General features: G+C 48.2%; 1 protein-coding gene across 2 annotated transcripts in view; it reads right to left on the bottom strand.

Annotated features, from left to right (window-relative positions):
- The window catches only part of KMT2A (lysine methyltransferase 2A), a 1244888-nt gene that overhangs the window by 446871 nt on the left and 780010 nt on the right, over positions 1-18007 (bottom strand). For both annotated transcript variants that reach the window (XM_069224744.1, XM_069224745.1), the window contains exons 15-19: positions 17701-17885; positions 1843-2016; positions 1612-1722; positions 1003-1076; positions 127-320 (exon numbers count right to left, since the gene is read on the bottom strand). In XM_069224744.1, coding sequence (XP_069080845.1) covers positions 127-320; positions 1003-1076; positions 1612-1722; positions 1843-2016; positions 17701-17885 — 738 coding nt within the window. The remainder of the gene's footprint in view (positions 1-126; positions 321-1002; positions 1077-1611; positions 1723-1842; positions 2017-17700; positions 17886-18007) is intronic.

Genomic DNA, 18007 nt, shown 5'->3' with positions numbered 1-18007 from the left:
CAAATACCATGAATTTTCAAACAGGATAGAGATTACTGAACAAAAAGATTGGAACTTATTATCCATTTCTGATGTCTGGACAGGTCTATGACAGCAAGAAGTCATAAACCGGACACAGTTCCTTACCTGAAGCAGGTGAGGTGGGAGGATGCACCGGCTTGGGGGACTCTGGGTCACCAGGTCCTTTAGGTTTCGGAGCTGGAATGATCTTCTTCATCAAGGGTGGCTGTTCTGAACGGTTGTTTTCCTCCCTTTCTTGCCACTGAGCGTAGTTATGGTCTAACGAGGGTGGGAGAACTGCATTCGGCAGCATCCCACTACTGGACAAACAATGAAAAAGGAAGTGATTGGTGTCCAAGGCGGACAGACCTTCTATAAATCTAACCCAATATAGGGTCTGACTTAGTTACGGAATTAAAAAACGCTATGGGGAAACAAGGACTTTGTCAAAGAAAGCAACATGAGTGCAGGCGTATCAATATACGTGCTGAGATCTCAAAAGGTAATGAAATCCACAAAGAAGCATTTACAATTGTAACGTGTAGCTTGCAGTTCAAGGTTTAGCCTTTGGATCAAATGGTTTCAGACAGATTCTCGCATGTAAAGTGCAGTCAATATCAATGCAGTTTTCCACTGGTACTGTTACCTCCAGGGTCAGACTTCAGTCGTTTCCTTATATGCAAGTTTTTAGGTTTTGCTCTAAAGCCAGGGCTCACAGTATTGCACAGTCAGAAGCTTTGGGGACCCAGTTATTTGGCTTCATATTTTTCATACAAGAGCAGAAGAAAATAGACCCAAGACCCTTGGCTGGGTTTGGGTGAAGACAGGCTTTGAAAACAATATTTTGCTATAAATGCAGGAAAACATCAACTAGGTCAATCTGCACTAGGTCCACGAAGGCAATTTAGGATATATTCCTTTCTCTTCAGTAAAACAGGCTATCTACAGGAACCACTGGTATCCACTTATTTTCATTGGTAAATTAAGCATGGTGTTACTTACTTATTAGCTGCTTTATTTGGTTCCCAATATCTGGACTTTTTGACGCTGAACCACGGAAAAACCCGCTCCATTTGCTGAGGGAGGAGTGGAGAAAATGTTACAACTCATACTGCCATGGCTACTTCAGATTAAATAAGTGGTTAATACTAAACGCAGGGCACATGGATGACTGAATTCTGCACGAAGAGGCCATAACATGATCTGTGTTCTGCCATACAAACACCGCCAACCTTCCTGTGCCTCCCACTGCCAACATACCCCTTTAGCCCCACTTCTCCTGCCCTTTCTGGTCTGTCTCAGACAGAGACTTGGAACACATGGCGTGGGTTTTTCAATTTAAAAAAAACAATACCCAGGCCGGGACAGTTCCGACCCTTCTGGGTCTTTTTTGTGGAAATACAAAGCTTTTAAATTATGTTAAACAGATGAACCACCATCAACAACAGTAAATACAAAAGAAGCAGGCACAGACTGAACTCATGCAAATATGGTACTAGGTTTTAACAACTCAACTAGTTATATGCTCCATGTTTGATGCTCTGGTACGAATTCAGAGTAGATCCACAGTAAGAATACTCAAACACAATTTATCACATATTTTCTACTCACCCTAATAAAGAAGGATTTGACCATACTGTTAGCTTTCTTGACCTCAAGTTGACCTCCATCTGCGTTAATGGCAGCCTGAATAATCTTCACAATGTCATCACTGAATAACAGCTGCAGGTAAACAAATATTTAAAAAGAATGATAAATATGTAACCAAGCAACATGTACTGTACCAATTCCCAGAGTAATGTTTTGATAGCACTGTGTGCCTTATAGTGCTATGAAACCTACAACAGATGAGTATCTTCCCAGGTCCATTTTCTTCTTCACTCCCTCAAGGTCCTGCGGATGCTGCTCTTCCTGCTTAGGGACTTCTGTGAGCACTGGCGGATCAGGACCATCAGGATAACTTTGGGATGAGAAGCTTTCTTCTGTCTCTGGGTTTAAATCAGGTGGCTTGACAGTCTGTATAAATGAAACAGGGTTACATAAGAGGGTCAGCACAATTCACAGAGCAGCTTGCTCTTATACAAAAGTGTAGCTGACATTCGGAGGACTGAAGAGCTGCGATTATGGTTCTGCTCTGAACACACCACAGAGATGCTAAGATGTCAAATGTAACTCATTCTAGCCAACTTCGGTCTGAAGTTTTGAGTTTATTTATAACATTTATGCTCTGTGGATATATAAATAGTACAGTAATGATTCACCTCCAGAAAGAAAACAAATTGGAAAGCAAATGCCTTTCCCTCTCCATATCATTCATACCAATTTCGAGGAGAAAAGTTGAATTTTTCATCCTAGGCATTATAAACGTGCAGCATGCATTCCATAGGCTATTCCGGTCATGGTGTTTAACAAACAAGTTACTTACCTTCGGTAACGCATTATCTAATAGAGACTACCTAGCTGCAGATCCCTTACCTTTGAATTCCCTGGCGTCAGCTTCGAATCCAGAATCTTTTTGCTGAGCAATACCCTGCACTCGCCGTCGGGTAGCGTTGTTTGGTTTCGCGTGCGTTGTCTGGCTCTGCGTGGCTTCATCAGAGTTGTTTGAGCAGTTTATGATGTCATGGACGTCTATATAGACGCCACCTCGGCGCACGTACGTCAGTTCTTTATCCACAAAAACTTCCAAGCCAGAAGCGTAGAGTCATGGATAGAACCAACATTTGTCTGTGCAAAACTAGGGCCCTGAGAAGGGATAAACCCTAACCCTACTAGTCATATCTGCAGAGTGGGGAGGCATGGGTGGGTGTAAGGAATCTGCAGCTAGATAAAGTCTCTACATGATAATGCGTTACCAAAGGTAAGTAACTTGTTCAACTGATAGAGACTTCTAGCTGCAGATTCCTTACCTTTGAATAGATAACCAAGCCATAACTTCCCAGCGGTGGGCTGCAGATACCACTTCTTACACTAGAAACTCCTGCAGGACTGAACGGCCAAGGTACCAGTCACTTCGTACCTGACTGTCCAGACACTAATGTTTCGCAAACGTGTGCAAGAACGCCCACATTGCCGCCTGACAGATCTCCAGGACTGGTACGCCCTGAGCTAGGGCAGTGGTAGCAACTTTGCCCTGGTAGAATGAGCCTGCAAGCCCGAAGGAGGCTGCTTGCTACCCAATGCGTAGCATATCTTAATGCAGAAAACTAATCAGTGCGAAATGGTTCGCTTCTGCACTGCCCGACCCTTCTCTGCTCCCACATACCCCACAAAGAGTTGGTCATCCACCCGGAACTTGTTTGTGCAGTCAAGGTAGAACAACAATGCTCTTTTTTGGTTCCAGTCAATGGAGTCAACTCCTCTTCCTTAGAGCGATCTGCTAGAGCAAAGAAGGTGGGCAGGGTGATATTCTGACCCAGATGTAATAGGGTCACCACCTTGGGGAAGAAAGAGGCACGAAAACTGAGAACCACTTTATCTAGATGGATAGTGAGATACGGTAGCCTTGATGACAGGGGTTGCATCTCACTCACCCTCCTGGCAGATGTTATTGCCACTAAAAAGGCTGTCTTGATGGTGAGCAGCCAGAGGGGACAGTTGTGTAAACGATCGAAGGGAGCACACATGAGAAATGTGAGGACAAGATTTAAGTCCCAATGAGGCATAATAAAGGGCGCAGGGGGGAACATATGTACAAGCTGTAGGAGAATGCCACTCTTTGCATGGTTACCCCCTAAGTTTTTGCCTTTTGTTGATGCTAGTTATGATTGAAAGTGTGCTGGGACCCTGCTAACCATGACCCGGCACCAGTGTTCTTTCCGAAAACTGTACCTTTTTCTCCACAATTGGCACAGCCCTGGCACAAAGATACGTCCCTTGTAAATGGTACCCCTACTACCAAGGGCCCTGTGGCCAGGGAAGGTCTCTAAGGGCTGCAGCGAGTATTGTCACCCTGGGGACCCCTCATTCAACACATGCACACTGCCTCACAGCTTGTGTGTGCTGGTGGGGAGAAAAAGACTAAGTGGACATGGCACACCCCTCAGGGTGCCATGCCCACAACCCACTGCCTGCAGCATATGTAAGTCACCCCTCTAGCAGGCCTTACAGCCCTAAAACAGAGTGCACTATACCACAAGTGAAGGCATAGTTGCATGAGCACTATGCCCCTTCAGTGGCTAAGCCAATTCTTAGACATTGTAAATGCAGGGTAGCCATTAAGAGTATATAGTCTGGGAGTTTGTCAAACACAAACTCCACAGTTCCATAATGGCTACAATGAATACTGGGAAGTTTGGTATCAAACTTCTCAGCACAATAAACCCACACTGATGCCAGTGTTGGATAAAAAAATGCACACAGAGGGCATCTTAGAGATACCCCCTGTATTTTACCCAATTCTTCAGTGCAGGACTGACTGGTCTGTGCTAGCCTGCTGCTGAGAGACGAGTTTCTGACCCACTGGGGTGAGAGCCTTTGTGCTCTCTGAGGCCAGAAACAAAGCCTGCACTGGGTGGAGATGCTTAACACCTCCCCCCGCAGGAACTGTAACACCTAGAAGTGAGCATCAAAGGCTCAAGCTTCGTGTTACAATGCCCCAGGGCACTCCAGCTAGTGGAGATGCCCGCCCCCTGGACACAGCCCCCACTTTTGGCGGCAAGTCCAGGGGAGATAATAAGAAAAACAAGGAGGAGTCACCCACCAGTCAGAACAGCCCCTAAGGTGTCCTGAGCTGAGGTGACCCCTGCCTTTAGAAATCCTCCATCTTGATTTTGGAGGATTCCCCCAATAGGAATGGGGATGTGCCCCCCTCCCCAAAGGGAGGAGGCACAAGGAGGGTGTAGCCATCATCAGGGAGAGTAGCCATTGGCTACTGCCCTCCAGCCCTAAATACACCCTGAAATTTGGTATTTAGGGGCGTCCCTGAACCCAGGAAAACAGATTCCGGACGACCTGAAGAAACAAAAAGGACTGCTGACCCACAAGCCTGCAGAGAATGAGGAAGACGACAACTGCTTTGGCCCCAGCCCTATCGGCCTGTCTCCAACTTCGAAAACCTGCACCAGCGACGCATCCGACAGGGACCAGCGACCTCTGAAGCCTTATAGGACTGCCCTGCAGCCAAAAGGACCAAGAAACTCCAGTGGACAGCGGCTCTGTCCAAACAACCAAGAAGAAACCATCTTTAAATGTACTCCCACCTCACTCCTGAAGCGTGAGTCCCCAACACTCTGCACCCGACGCCCCCGGCTCGTGTCCAGAGACACCAACACCTCAGGAAGGACTCCCCGGCGACTGCGAGCCCGTAAGTACCCAGAGACGACCCCCCTGCATCCGTACGGCAACACCTGCAGAGAGAATCCAGAGGCTCCCCCTGACCGTGACTGCCTGCTAAAGAACCTGATGCTTGGAAGAAGCACTGCACCTGCAGCCCCCAGGCCCGAGAGGAAACAACTGCCGGTGCAGGACTGACCAGCAGACAGCCCTCATCCTAGCCCAGTCGGTGGCTGGCCCTAGAAGCCCCCCTGTGCCCTGCCTGCATCACCAGAGTGACCCCCTGGTCCCTCCATTGATTTCAATGCAAAACCCAACACCTAGTTTGTACACTGCACCCGGCCGCCCGTGTGCCGCTGAGGCTGTATTTTGTGCGCCTGTTTGGGACCCCCCCCCCACCCCATTGCTCTACAGAACTCCCCTGGTCTGCTCCCCCAGGACGCAGGTACTTACCTGCTAGCAGACTGGAACCAGAGCACCCCTAGTCTCCATAGGTGCCTATGTTATTTGGGCCCTTCTTTGACCTCTGCACCCGACCGGCCATGTGTTGCTGGTACTGGGTGTTTGGGGTTGCCTTGAACCCCCAACAGTGGGCTGCCTATGTCCCAGGACTGAGACTTGTAACTGTTTTACTTACCTCCTAATCTAACCTTTACTTACCACCCCAGGAACTGTTGATTTGTGCACTAAGTGTCCACTTTGAAAATAGCTTATTGCTATTTTTACAAAGACTGTACATTATATTGTTTTCATTCAAAGTTCCTAAAGTATCTAAGTGAAGTACCTTACATTTTAAGTATTAACTGTAAATCTTGAACCTGTGGTTCTTAAAATAAACTAAGAAAATATATTTTTCAATATAAAAACCTATTGGCCTGGAGTAAGTCTTTGAATGTGTGTTCCTCATTTATTGCCTGTGTGTGTACAACAAACGCTTAACACTACCCTCTGATAAGCCTACTGCTCGACCATACTACAACAAAATAGAGCATTAGAATTATCTACTTTTACCACTATCTTACCTCTAAGGGGAACCCTTGGACTCTGTGCACACTATTTCTTACTGTGAAATAGTATATACAGAGCCAACTTCCTACACTTGGTGACTACAATATTGAGATTCCAGACAGGGACCTGGGGCACCCTAGATGGGATGACACATTTAAGACCATCCCCATAAAGGCCTTAACAAAACGGACTTTGATGAGCGAAGAGAGTTCCCCCTTCTGTATGTATGCAGGAACAGCAGTTAGGTGTAGTCCAAAAGAGAAGCAGGCTAAGCCTGCCTTTTATAGATGTGGAACATAGTAAATAAGGTCTTCTATAGGCGTCGGGGGATTTATGTGTCACAGGGTACAGTAGTGGACAAACCGTTTCTAATTAACAGAGTGCAGGTGCAAGTTAAGGTAAACTAACTCCAGAACCTCAGGAGCTAAACAGTGCGGTTAAGCTGCTTAGGGGATGGGTGTCAGGTCCTACCTTAGCTTTCAATTAGCTGATCTGGCCATGTTCAGGAGCTCTTTCGTGTGGGACAATGGACATCTCTAACAGGGTTGAAAAGCAAGGTCGTCTGGACCAGGGGTGGGTTCACCAGGATGAGAGTGAGGAATATTTGTCAGTGTTTTTCACCATGTACGAGAGAAGTGGGGGAGACGAAAAGCATGTATAAAGATTTCTGACCAGTTCTGCCACAGAGCACTGACCATGGACTAGGGGTGGCAACCAAGTTGGAAAGTTGGGGCATTTTGCATTTTTGCACGTGGGGGAATGGTCTATGTCTGACCAAAAGTAAAGGAGCAGGACTTACGGGTGGAATTCCCACTTGTGGAGTTGTTACAGTGACCTGCTGAGCAGGTCTTGAAAGTCATTGTCCACCCCGGGAGATACTCGATCAGGAGATGTACTTGGTATGGATTGCCCAGCACCAAATTTGTTGTGCTGATGCTGAAACCTGAGGGAAATGTGTGCGGCCTTGCTTTTGTCATTAAAATATGACCTTCATGTTGTAGGTCTGTACCATAAACACCTTGCTCTGAATGTTCTGGAGAAGAGCTTTGTGGATTTGGTGAATGGCTAAAAAGTTCAAGATGCTTGACGTGGGGACTTTGTTGATGAGGTGGCCACAGACCCAACACCGTCACATGCTTGAGATGCATCCTGAAACTCACGAGTTAGGAATCTGTGGTGATGATCATCTGCAGAACTGGGCCTGTGAAGGGCCAGCCATGCAGTAGATTGTTGATATTCTACCAGCGCTTAGAATAATAGCTGCTGACCCTTAACACTAGGTCTTGTCAATAACCCACCGCTTGTTATCACTGATCTGAAAGGTATTCTTGGAGCTGGCACACATATGGACCCTTGCGCGAGGGACTATGGCTATGCATGAGGCCATCATTCCGAGGAGGTGCATTATAGTTCCAACTGTGAAAGGACGGATGAAGGAAGCTGGCTCTGTATGTACTATATCAAAATGAGATATAGTGTGCACAGAGTTCAGGGGTTCCCCAAGAGGCTTGACAGAGGCAATAATAGATAATGCTATTTGTGGTAGTGTGGTCGAGCAGTTAGGCTTATCAGAGGATAGTGTTAAGCATTTGTTGTACACACATAAGCAATAAGTGAAAACACACTCAATAACTTAACTCCAGCCCAATAGCTTTTTATATAGAAAAATATGCTTTTGTTAATTTATTTTTAGAACCACAAGATTCATTTAGCAGGTAAGTACATTAAATGAAAGGTGCTTTGCATAGTAATAGTTAGGACCTTGAATCAAATCAATATTGTACTGAGTTTTCATTAAAATGGCAAAAAGCTAATTTAAAAGTGGACACTGCAATTTTCAACAGTCCCTGGGGGGAGGTAAGTATAGTACAGTTTCTGAGGTAAGCACCACACTTACTGGTTCAGTCTCTGGGGCATACGTAGCCCACCATTGAGGGTTCAAGGAAACCCCAAACACCCAGCATCAGCAACACAGGGCCAGTCAGGTGCAGAGGTCAATACAGGAGCCAAAATAACATGGGCGCCTATGGAGACGGGGGTACTCCGGTTTCAGTCTGCTTGCAGGTAAGTACCCGTGTTGTCGGAGGGCAGACCAGGGAAGGTTGGAGGAGTACTTGAGGGGCCAGGTGCAGTGTGCAAATAGGGCATCGGGTTCTAAATAGAGCTCTATGGAGGGACCAGGGGGTCACTTAGGCTCTGCAAGCAGGGCACAGGGGAACCTCTCAGGCAAGCCACCGACTGGAGAAGGGTGAGGGAGCCTGCTGGTCGTTGTTGCACCAGTGGTCGGTTTCTCATGGGCCTGGGGGCTGTGGATGCAGTGCTTCTCCAGGTGTTGGATAGCTTCATTATGGGCAGTCGCGGTCAGGGGGGTCCTCTGGATTCCCTCTGCAGGTGTCGTCGTGGGGGTGCAGAGAGGTCAGCCCAGGGTTGACACGTCATAGGAGTCACCTGGGGGTCCACTCTGGATAGTTGGTTTCTCTGGACACGGGCCAGGGGTGTCGGGAGCAGAGTAGTGGGGACTCACATTTCTGGAGTGAGATGGATGTCTTCTTCTGGTTGGGCAGAGTTGCTGCCCACTGGAGTTCTTGGTCCTCGTTGTTGCAGGTAGTCTCCTAGAGAATTTTCAGGGGTTGCTGGTCCTGTAGAATGTGTTGCTTTCTGGTTGCAGGGTCTTTGAAGCAGGAAACAGGCTGGTAGGGCTGGAGCCAAGTCAGTGGTCTCCTTCTCTTCATTGCGGGGTTTTCAGCTCAGCTGTCCTCCTCCTTGTGAGGTCATCAGGAATCTGAAGAGCTGGGTTCAGGGTCGCCTTTAAATACTAAATTTAGGGATGTGGTAGGGTTAGAGGGCAGTAGCCAATGGCTATGGTCCAAGGGTGGCTACACCCTCCTTGTGCCCACTCCCTCTGGGGAAGGGAGCACATCCCTATCCCTATCCCTACTGGTTCTAATCCTCCAAAGCACGATGGAGGATTTCTCAAGGAGGGGGTCACTTCAGCTATGGTCACCTTAGGGGTGGACCTGGCTGAGGGGGTGACTCCTTGTTTTTCTCATTATCCCTCCAGACTTGCTGCCAGAAGTGGGGTCTCGTCTGGGGGGCAGGCAACTCCACTAGCTGGAGTGCCCTGGGGCATTGTAACACCAGGCTTGAGCCTTTGAGGCTCACCGCCAGGTGTTACAGTTCCTGCAGGGGGCTGTGTGAAGCACCGCCACCCAGGACAGGCTTAGTTCCTGGTCACATAGTGCACAAAGGCACTTACCCCATGTGGCCAGAAACTAGTCTGGGAGTTGCAGGCTGGCAGAGACCGGTCAGCCTAGCACTACCAGTTGGGCTGGCATGCAGGGGGCATCTCTAAGATGTCCTCTGAGTGCATTTCTCAATAAACCTCACACTGGCATCAGTGTGGATTTATTGTGCTGAGAAGTTTGATACCAAACTTCCCAGTATTTAGCATAGCCATTATGGAACTGTGGAGTTCGTGTTTGAGGACAAACTCCCAGACCATATACTCTTTATTGTTACCCTGCACTTACAGTGTCTAAGAATTGGCTTAGACGCTGTAGAGGTATAGTGCTCATGCAGCTATGCCCTCACCTGTGGTATAGTACACTCTGCCTCAGGGCTGTAAGGCCTGCTAGAGGGGTGACTTACCTATGCCACAGGCAGTGGGTTGTGGGGATGGCACCCTGATGGGAGTGCCATGTCTACTTAGTCGTTTTCTTCCCACCAGCACACACGAGCTGTGAGGCAGTGTGCATGTGCTGAGTAAAGGGTCCCCAGGGTGGCATAATACATGCTGCAGCCCTTAGAGACCTTCCCTGGCCACAGAGCCCTTGGTACCAGGGGTACCTTTTACAAGGGACGTATCTGTGTGCCAGGGCTGTGCCAATTGTGGAGACAAAGGTACAGTTTTAGGGAAAGAACACTGGTGCTGGGGCCTGGTTAGCAGGGTCCCAGCACATTCTCAATCATATCTGGCATCAACAAAAGGCAAAAGGTTAGGGGGTAACCATGCCAACAGTGGCATTTTCTTACACACATGCTTTGCAAAGACAGTAAAGCAGTCCCCTCCAACTAAGCAGTGGCTAGCCTGTAAGAGTGAGTGGCTTGAAACAGTGTACTAAACACACCTTGACCAACATTAACTTGTTGGCGTGATACAATATATACACACTAGTGTTTAGTAAATGTATGTGGTGTAGACCAAGTAGCAGCTTTGCAAGTGTCCTCTAGAGGAATGTTACCTAAATAAGTCGGAGGCAGCCTTCTTCCTAGTGGAATGTGCCCTAGGAATAATAGGCAACTGTCTTTTACCTCTGAAAAAACAGGTTTGAATACACTAGCTATCCATCTGGCTGTGCCGTTATGTTTGAAATGGGATTTCCTTTGTGAGGCATGGAACAACGCAACAAAAAGCTGTTTGGCTTTTCTAAACTGTTTGGTTTGGTCGATATAATACCTTGGAGCTCTCTTAACGCCAAGTGTGCAAAGAGCTCTCTCTGAAACGGAGTCTGGTTGGGGGAAAAAACAGGTAACTTAACTGACTGATTAATATGAAACGGTGAAACCACTTTTGGAAGGAAATTAGGATTTGTCCTAAGAACAATTTTATCCTTATGCAACTGAAAAAATTGATCTTCTAAAGTTAGAGGCTGTATTTCACTTACACACCTTAAAGAAGTATAGCTACCAAGAAGGCTATCTCCCACGAAAGGAACTGCAAAGAACAAGAATGTATAGGCTCAACAGGTGGACCCTTGAGTCTAGTGAGGACAACATTTAGGCTCCATGTTGAAACTGGGGGAGTCCTGGGTGGGATGACTCTTGAGACCTTCCATGAAGGCTTTAATGACCGGAATCCTGAATACAGAGATTTGTTGCTTATTTTGAAGGTAAGCAGCTATAGATTTCAAATGAAGTCTAATAGATGAACATGCTAAGTTTGCTTATAGTAAATGTCACAAGAAACAATGTCCTGAACTGAGACTTTTAATAGGTCAGTGTGTTTAGGTTGATAATAGCAAACAAAATGCATCCATTTTGCAGCATAACACTATCTAACTGTAGGTCTAGGTGCTTCCCGAAGAATTTTCATACATTCAGGGGCAGGTTTGAAAAGCCAAATTCTATGACCTCAGGAGCCATATTCCAAAATTGAGTGTCTTGGGATTCAGATGTCTGATTTGACTGTGACTTTGAATGAGAAGTTCCGGCCTGTTGGGGGAGTTTCTCGTGAGGAACCACTGACAGATACAGCAGGGTTTTGAACCAAGGTTTACATGCCCATGTGGGAGCTACAAGGATCATGGTGAGTGATGTTTGTCTCATTTTGGTAACTAAAGACAGAATGAGTGGGAGAGGTGGAAAAGGGTTAGCAAATATCCCTGACCAATTCATCCATAGAGCATTGCCCTTAGACTGAGGGTGTGGGGTATCTGGAGGCGAAGTTATGGCATTTTGAATCGTCTGCATTGGTGAAGAGATCTATTTCTGGTGTCCCACACTTTTGAAAATACTGATGAAGTACTTGGAGGTGAAATTTCCATTTGTGGACTTGTAGCTGCATCCTGCTCAGGAGGTCTGCAAATTGGTTGTCTGTCCCTGGGAGATACTCTGCCAGTAAGTGAATGTGCTGGTGAATTGTGCATTTCCTAATCGTCTGAGCAAGTAGGGATAGCTGAGAAGACAGTCTCCCCCCGTTTCTGCAGATAATACATGGCTGTCACGTTGTCTGTGCGGACTAGAACCACTTTGTGGGAGAGCTGCGGTAGAAAAGCTTTGAGTGCTAGAAAGACTGTCTGTAACTCCAAATAGTTGATGTGAGAGGTTTGTTGAACTGGATCCCATAAACCCTGTATTGTGAGGTTGTTGAGATATGCTACCGAACCTGCATGTGATGCATCTGTAGTCAGATTGATCTGAGATACAGGGTCTTGAAAGGGCCGCCCGTTGGCAAGGTTGGTGGTATTCCACCATTGCAGAGAGCGGTGAATTTGGCAGTTCAAAAACACTAGATCCTGACGATGACCCTGTGACTGAGACCACTGACAAGATGGACACTGCTGCAAGCGGCATATGTGTAGTATGGCATGGGGAATATGGTACTTAGGTACCCAAGGCATTGGGGCACCAGGGATTCCCAATGGGCTGCAGCATGTATTATGCCACCCATGGGAGCCCATTCAAAATGTGACTGCAGACCTGCCATTGCAGCGTGCGTGAAAAGGTGCATGCACCCTTTTCACCTCAGGTCACGGTAAGTCTCACCCCTATGGTAGGCCCTCATAGCCCAGGGGGCAGAGGGGTGTGTGTGTTTGGATGTGTGTGTGTGTGTGTGTGTTTGGGTGTGGGTGTGTGTGTGTGTGTGTTTGGGTGTGGGTGTGTGTGTGTGTGTTTGGGTGGGTGTGTGTGTGTGTGTGTGTGTTTGGGTGGGTGTGAGTGTGGGTGTGTGTTTGGGTGGGTGTGAGTGTGGGTGTGGGTGTTTGGGTGTGTGTGTTTGGGTGTGTGTGTGTTTGGGTGTGTGTGTGTGTGTGTTTGGGTGTGTGTCCCAAGAGCAGAGGTACCCCTACGAATTCCAGCAAAATTGCACTGGACTTCGTAAGTGCAGGGAAATAATTTTACACATGAACTGGACATAGGTCGCTACCTGTGTCCAGCTCCATAATGGTAACTCCGAACATGGGTATGTGTAGTATCAACCATGTCGGAATCATACCCCAATACTGTTGCCAGTATTGGTTGTATGATTCCATGCACTCCGTGGGCTCCTTAAAGGACCCTCAGCCTTGCTCCTACTAGTCTTCTGGGGTTTTCTGGCCAGCTTGCGCTGCTGCCACACCTCAGACAGGTTTCTGCCTTACTGCTGCTCAGGCAGAACAAAGGATTTCCTTTGGGAGAGGGAGGTAAACGCCCTCTCCCTTGGACATAGATGTTACATGGCTTGGGAGGGGTAGCCTCCCCAAGCCACCGGTATGTTTTGAAGGACACATTTGGTGGCCTTGTTGCATAAACCGGTTTGTACAGTACAGGGATTTCCGGTCCCTGCTCTGGTGCGAAACTGGACAAAGGAAAGGGGAGTGACTACTCCCCTGTCCATCACCACCCCAGGGGTAGTGCCCAGAGCTCCTCCAGGTGGCCACTTGATCCTGCCATCTTGAACCTAAGGTGGGAGGAGGCCCATGGGAGCATCTGAGTGGCCAAGTCAGGTAGGTGACGTCACAGCCCCCTCCTGAAAGGTGGTCACCCTGATAGGTGACCAATTCCCCTTCCTGGGCTATTTAGAGTCTCCTTCTTGGGTGGGTCCCCAGATTCGACATACAAGATTGCATCTTTTACTACATCTTCTGGCCACTGGGACTGCAACTGGACCCTCCAGGAACCAACAATCTGCAACTACAGCAATGACTCTGTTCTGCAACAATGACAGAAGAGGACCTGCAAAGGAAGGGGACCAAGTCCATCTTGTGTTGGAGTGTTCGGTTCTGGCAGGAGCCACTACCCACCCTTCCGTGGATGCAGGACCAGGTCGACGGTGGACGAAGGTCAGCAGTGCAGCACAGGAGATGAAGTGAGGTCCCAGGCGGTCGAGATGCAGTCGGTCAGTGGTGCTGGAAAACCACCAACAAGCCTTGGCAAATGCAAGAGATGGAAAACGAATTTTTGCAAGGCTGAAGAGGAACAGTAAGGTCCAGGGGACTCGACCCAAGGAGGGGAGTTCGTGGTGACCCTCAGCAGTTGGGAGAGTCACAAGAGGAGGGGGAAGCCCACACAGGCAACCCACTGGCAGCAGGCACAGGAGTAGCAGTGAGGCCCAATCAGCACACCTAGAGAGGAGTCCCAAGTCGCTAGAGCAGCAGGCAGGAGACCGTGCTATGCAGGGAAGAGTGCTGGAGGCAGGGCTAAACAGAGCCTGAAGATCCCTTAGAAGAAGAGCCAACAAGCCTTGGTAAGGGTCGTGGAAAACAGGGGTACTGTCCTGTAAGGAGAGGCAAAGACTCAGCACCTCCCAAGTTGGACAGCTGGTAGAGGGGACCGAGGGGACCACTTCAGACCACCACTTGTGCTGCAGGATCCAGGCAGAGTTGCAGGAGAGAGGACCCCACGTGGCCGTTAGTCTATGCAGTTGGTGCCTGCGGATGCAGGGGAGGGATTCCTTCACTCCAAGGGAGATTCCTTCTTGCTTCTTGGTGCAGACTGAAGACTTGCTCCCCTCAGAGGATGCACAGCCAGGGCAATGTTGCAGTTGCTGGAAGGAGCCTAAGAAACAATGTTGTAGAGTGAAGTTGTCGCTGGAGCTGCAGATTGTGGGTTCCTGTGAAGTTTAGTTGCTGTTCCAGTGGCCAGAAGTCGAAGTAAGCGTTACAGAGGAGTCCTGCTTGAATCTTGCACATTGAATCCGAGGACCTACTCCAGATGGAGACCCTAAATAGCCCTAAAAGGGGGGTTGGTCACCTAGCAGGGTGATCACCTATGAGGAGGGGGCTGTGACGTCACCTGCCTGACCTGGCCACTCTGATGCTCCCAGAGGCCTCTGTCCACCTTGAAATCAAGTGGCCTCCTGGAGAAACTCTGGACACCACCCCTAGGGTAGGGATGGACAGGGGAGTGGTAACACTCCTTTCCATTGTCCAGTTTTGTGCCAGAGCAGCGATGGAAGTCCCAGGACTGGTGCAAACCGGTTTATGCAAGGAGGGCACCAAATGTGCCCTCCAAAGCATACCTGTGGCTTGCGGAGGCTACCGCTTCCAAGCCATGTAACACCCATTTCCAAAGGGAGAGGGTGTTGCCTCCCTCTCCCAAAGGAAATCCTTTGTTCTGCTTCCCTGGGCTTGAGCTGTTCAAGCAGCAGGAGGACCGAAACCTGTCTGTAGGGTGGCAGCAGCAGCGCAGGCTGCCCAGAAAAACCCTGCAAAATGGTAGGAGCAATGCTGGAGGTCCTTTAATGAGTCCCCAGAGTGCATGAAATCAAGCAACCAATACTGGAAACAGTATTAAGGGTAAATTCCAACATGTTTGATAACAAACATGCCCAGGTTCGGAGTTACCATTGTGTAGCCAGACATAGGTAATGACCTATATCCAGTACATGGGTAAAATGGCTTCCCCGCACTCACAAAGTCTAAGAAAATGGAGCTGGAGTTCATGGGGGCACCTCCTTTCATGCAGAGGTGCCCTCACACACAGGTACTTGCACCTTGCCCTCCGGGCTAGGAGGGCCTACCATAGGGGTGACTTGCAGTGACCTGTAGTGAAAGGGTGCACCTTTTCAAACAGGCTGCAATGGCAGGCCTGCAGACACATTTTTTATGGGCTCCCATGGGTGGCATAATACATGCTGCAGCCCATGGGGAACCCCTGGTGCCCCAATGGCCTGGGTACCTAGGTATCATATACTGGGGACTTTATGGAGGCACCAGTTTGCCAATTGTGGGGTGCAGAAAGTCGGGAACAACCAAATTTAGAAGGAGAGAGCATAGTCACTGTGGTCCTGGTTAGCAGGATTCCAGTGAACAGTCAAAAACACACTGACAGTAGGCAAAAAGTGGGGGTAACCATGCCAAAAAGAGGGTACTTCCCTACATGCCGCATCTTGTTTTTTGCTTTCTTTGTCAGTGGGAGGTATATCTCCCACTGATTGACTATTAGCACATTTCTGTGCCATGCTGACAACAATGGAGTCAGGGGAAATTTATGACTGAATACATATAGGGTCTGTAGGGGCCTCCTTATACTTTTTGTCAACTCTTGGAGTAATGAGCCAAATCTAACCAGCTCTTTGAAAATGTCTATGGTTTGTCTGAGCATGCCTGGTGGCATGGGAAGAAACTGACTTTCTTTATGGGTGGGAGTCAGTGTGTGTGAAAAAGAATAATCCTCCTCAATTGGGTCAGAATGCATTTGTACATTATGATGTGCAGCTGCCCGTGCTATGACCTGTTGATATAATGTTGCATCTTCAGGAGGTGAGGGAGTACAGGATATAAGTCAGGGTCATTTGGAAGTATGGGATCTAGATCATATGAATCCCGTGGGTCTATGTCTTGTGGAATATCCCCCAAGTCATCTGCTAGAGGTGATGGTGAAGCTTGTGGTGAAAATTGTGGCTCAACAGTAGGTAGAGGATATTGTGGAGAAGTACGAGGAAGGACGGAAGAGTATAGTGGAGAAGGCTGAGGTTGAATTGGAGCCTTATTCGGGAGTCTGGAGACCTTTTTTAGGTGTAGGAGCAGTGTCCAAAGTCTCCAGAAAAGTCAGTTTCCTCTTTTTTGGGACAGGAGGAGAGGCAATAACATGCCATGTTCCCCTTTGAACATGGAGCTGGCGCCGACAAGCGTCCATTATTTCGAGAATTGACTGCACAGGTAACAATTCTGAAGAAAAGCTTGAGTCTCAAGAATGCAGAATTTATGGTTCCAAAGCATTCGGAGCATAAGACTTGTGTCGACTCGAAGCTGCGGATGTAGATGGCCTATTCCTCCAAGCAGAAGCACTTGGTTCTAAAGTTTCACTTGATCCAGGGGCTGAATGAGATGGTGTCGAGTCAAAGGTCGATGCCCAATACTTTTTAGTCTTGGCTATTTTTGGTGCCAAGCCCGAAGGTGGGTCATCGAAATTTAATTTTCGGATCTGACCATGGCCCGAAGGCAGTGGTGGACCGGTGACCTGTTTTGGGGGCTTTTTAGAGTCTTTGCATGGAGGGGCTGAGGCTGAAGTGCCCACAGGTTGCGCCAAGGCAAGAGGCTGGCTTTCGATGCTCTTCCCCAAAGATATCAGGAGTGTCGTCCAGTGTCTGCGACACCATCTCCAACCGACGAGCTCTTCGGTCCCATAGGGTCTTTTTGGATCAAAAAGACCGACAGACATCACAAGTTTCTTCTCTAAAAATCCAGGTACAAACACAGGTTACACATCAGATATGGATCGGTGAGTGGGAATTTTGAATGGTATTGAGGGCAAATCCGAAACCGAGTGCGTTCCATCAACACTGCATTTCTTGACACCACATGGAGTATTAGGCCCGAGGCGGGTGCTGGCGCCCCGAAGGGCAGCTAACAAGACCTCGACAAAGCAATTCGGGCCGAGTGCCTTAGACAGAGAAAACGCAATCAGAACAGTACCATAGTTGAAAGAAAGAAAGAAAAGAAGAGTTCGGAATAGACCAAGCCGAGGAATACCTGAGCAAGAGAAATACACATCTGAACCTGACAGCAGAGAGAAAAGACTAACGAAGGACTCAATGCCCATGCGCACTATCACCGAGAGGACGAGTAGCTCGATCTCGTGACTTGAGAAGATTCTTCAAACAAAAACAACTTGCAACACTCCAGATACAACACTAGATGGCAGACTTATGCCAAGCATGTGTATCTACGGCCACACATGCCAGCAAACATCTAGTTTTGTTCAGCCTTCTATACTCACCTGTCTGTAGCGCAACAAATGACTTGTTGTCCGTGAGTTTAAGAGGGCTGTCAAGACCTGCTTAAGAGACATTTGCACCTCTTTCTCTAAAGCCAGCCGCCACTCAGCAGGATGGGGGTCTGTGCAGTTAATGCAGGTGTATGCCACACTCTCAGGAAGGTTAGACAGGATCTCGTACATTTCATCTGCAAGAACCAAAAGACATGTCTCATGATCTGCAGTCTGCAAACAAGACTATAACTTGTATGAAGTAATCCTTAACACACAACTACCACAACCATGCTCAAATTACAGCTTCGCTCCAGAC

This window comes from Pleurodeles waltl, chromosome 3_1 (genome assembly GCF_031143425.1).
Source record: "Pleurodeles waltl isolate 20211129_DDA chromosome 3_1, aPleWal1.hap1.20221129, whole genome shotgun sequence".
In the NCBI taxonomy this organism is placed as follows: Eukaryota; Metazoa; Chordata; class Amphibia; order Caudata; family Salamandridae; genus Pleurodeles; species Pleurodeles waltl.
Note: the sequence above shows the minus strand (reverse complement) of the source record. Positions and strands in the feature narration are given on the sequence as shown.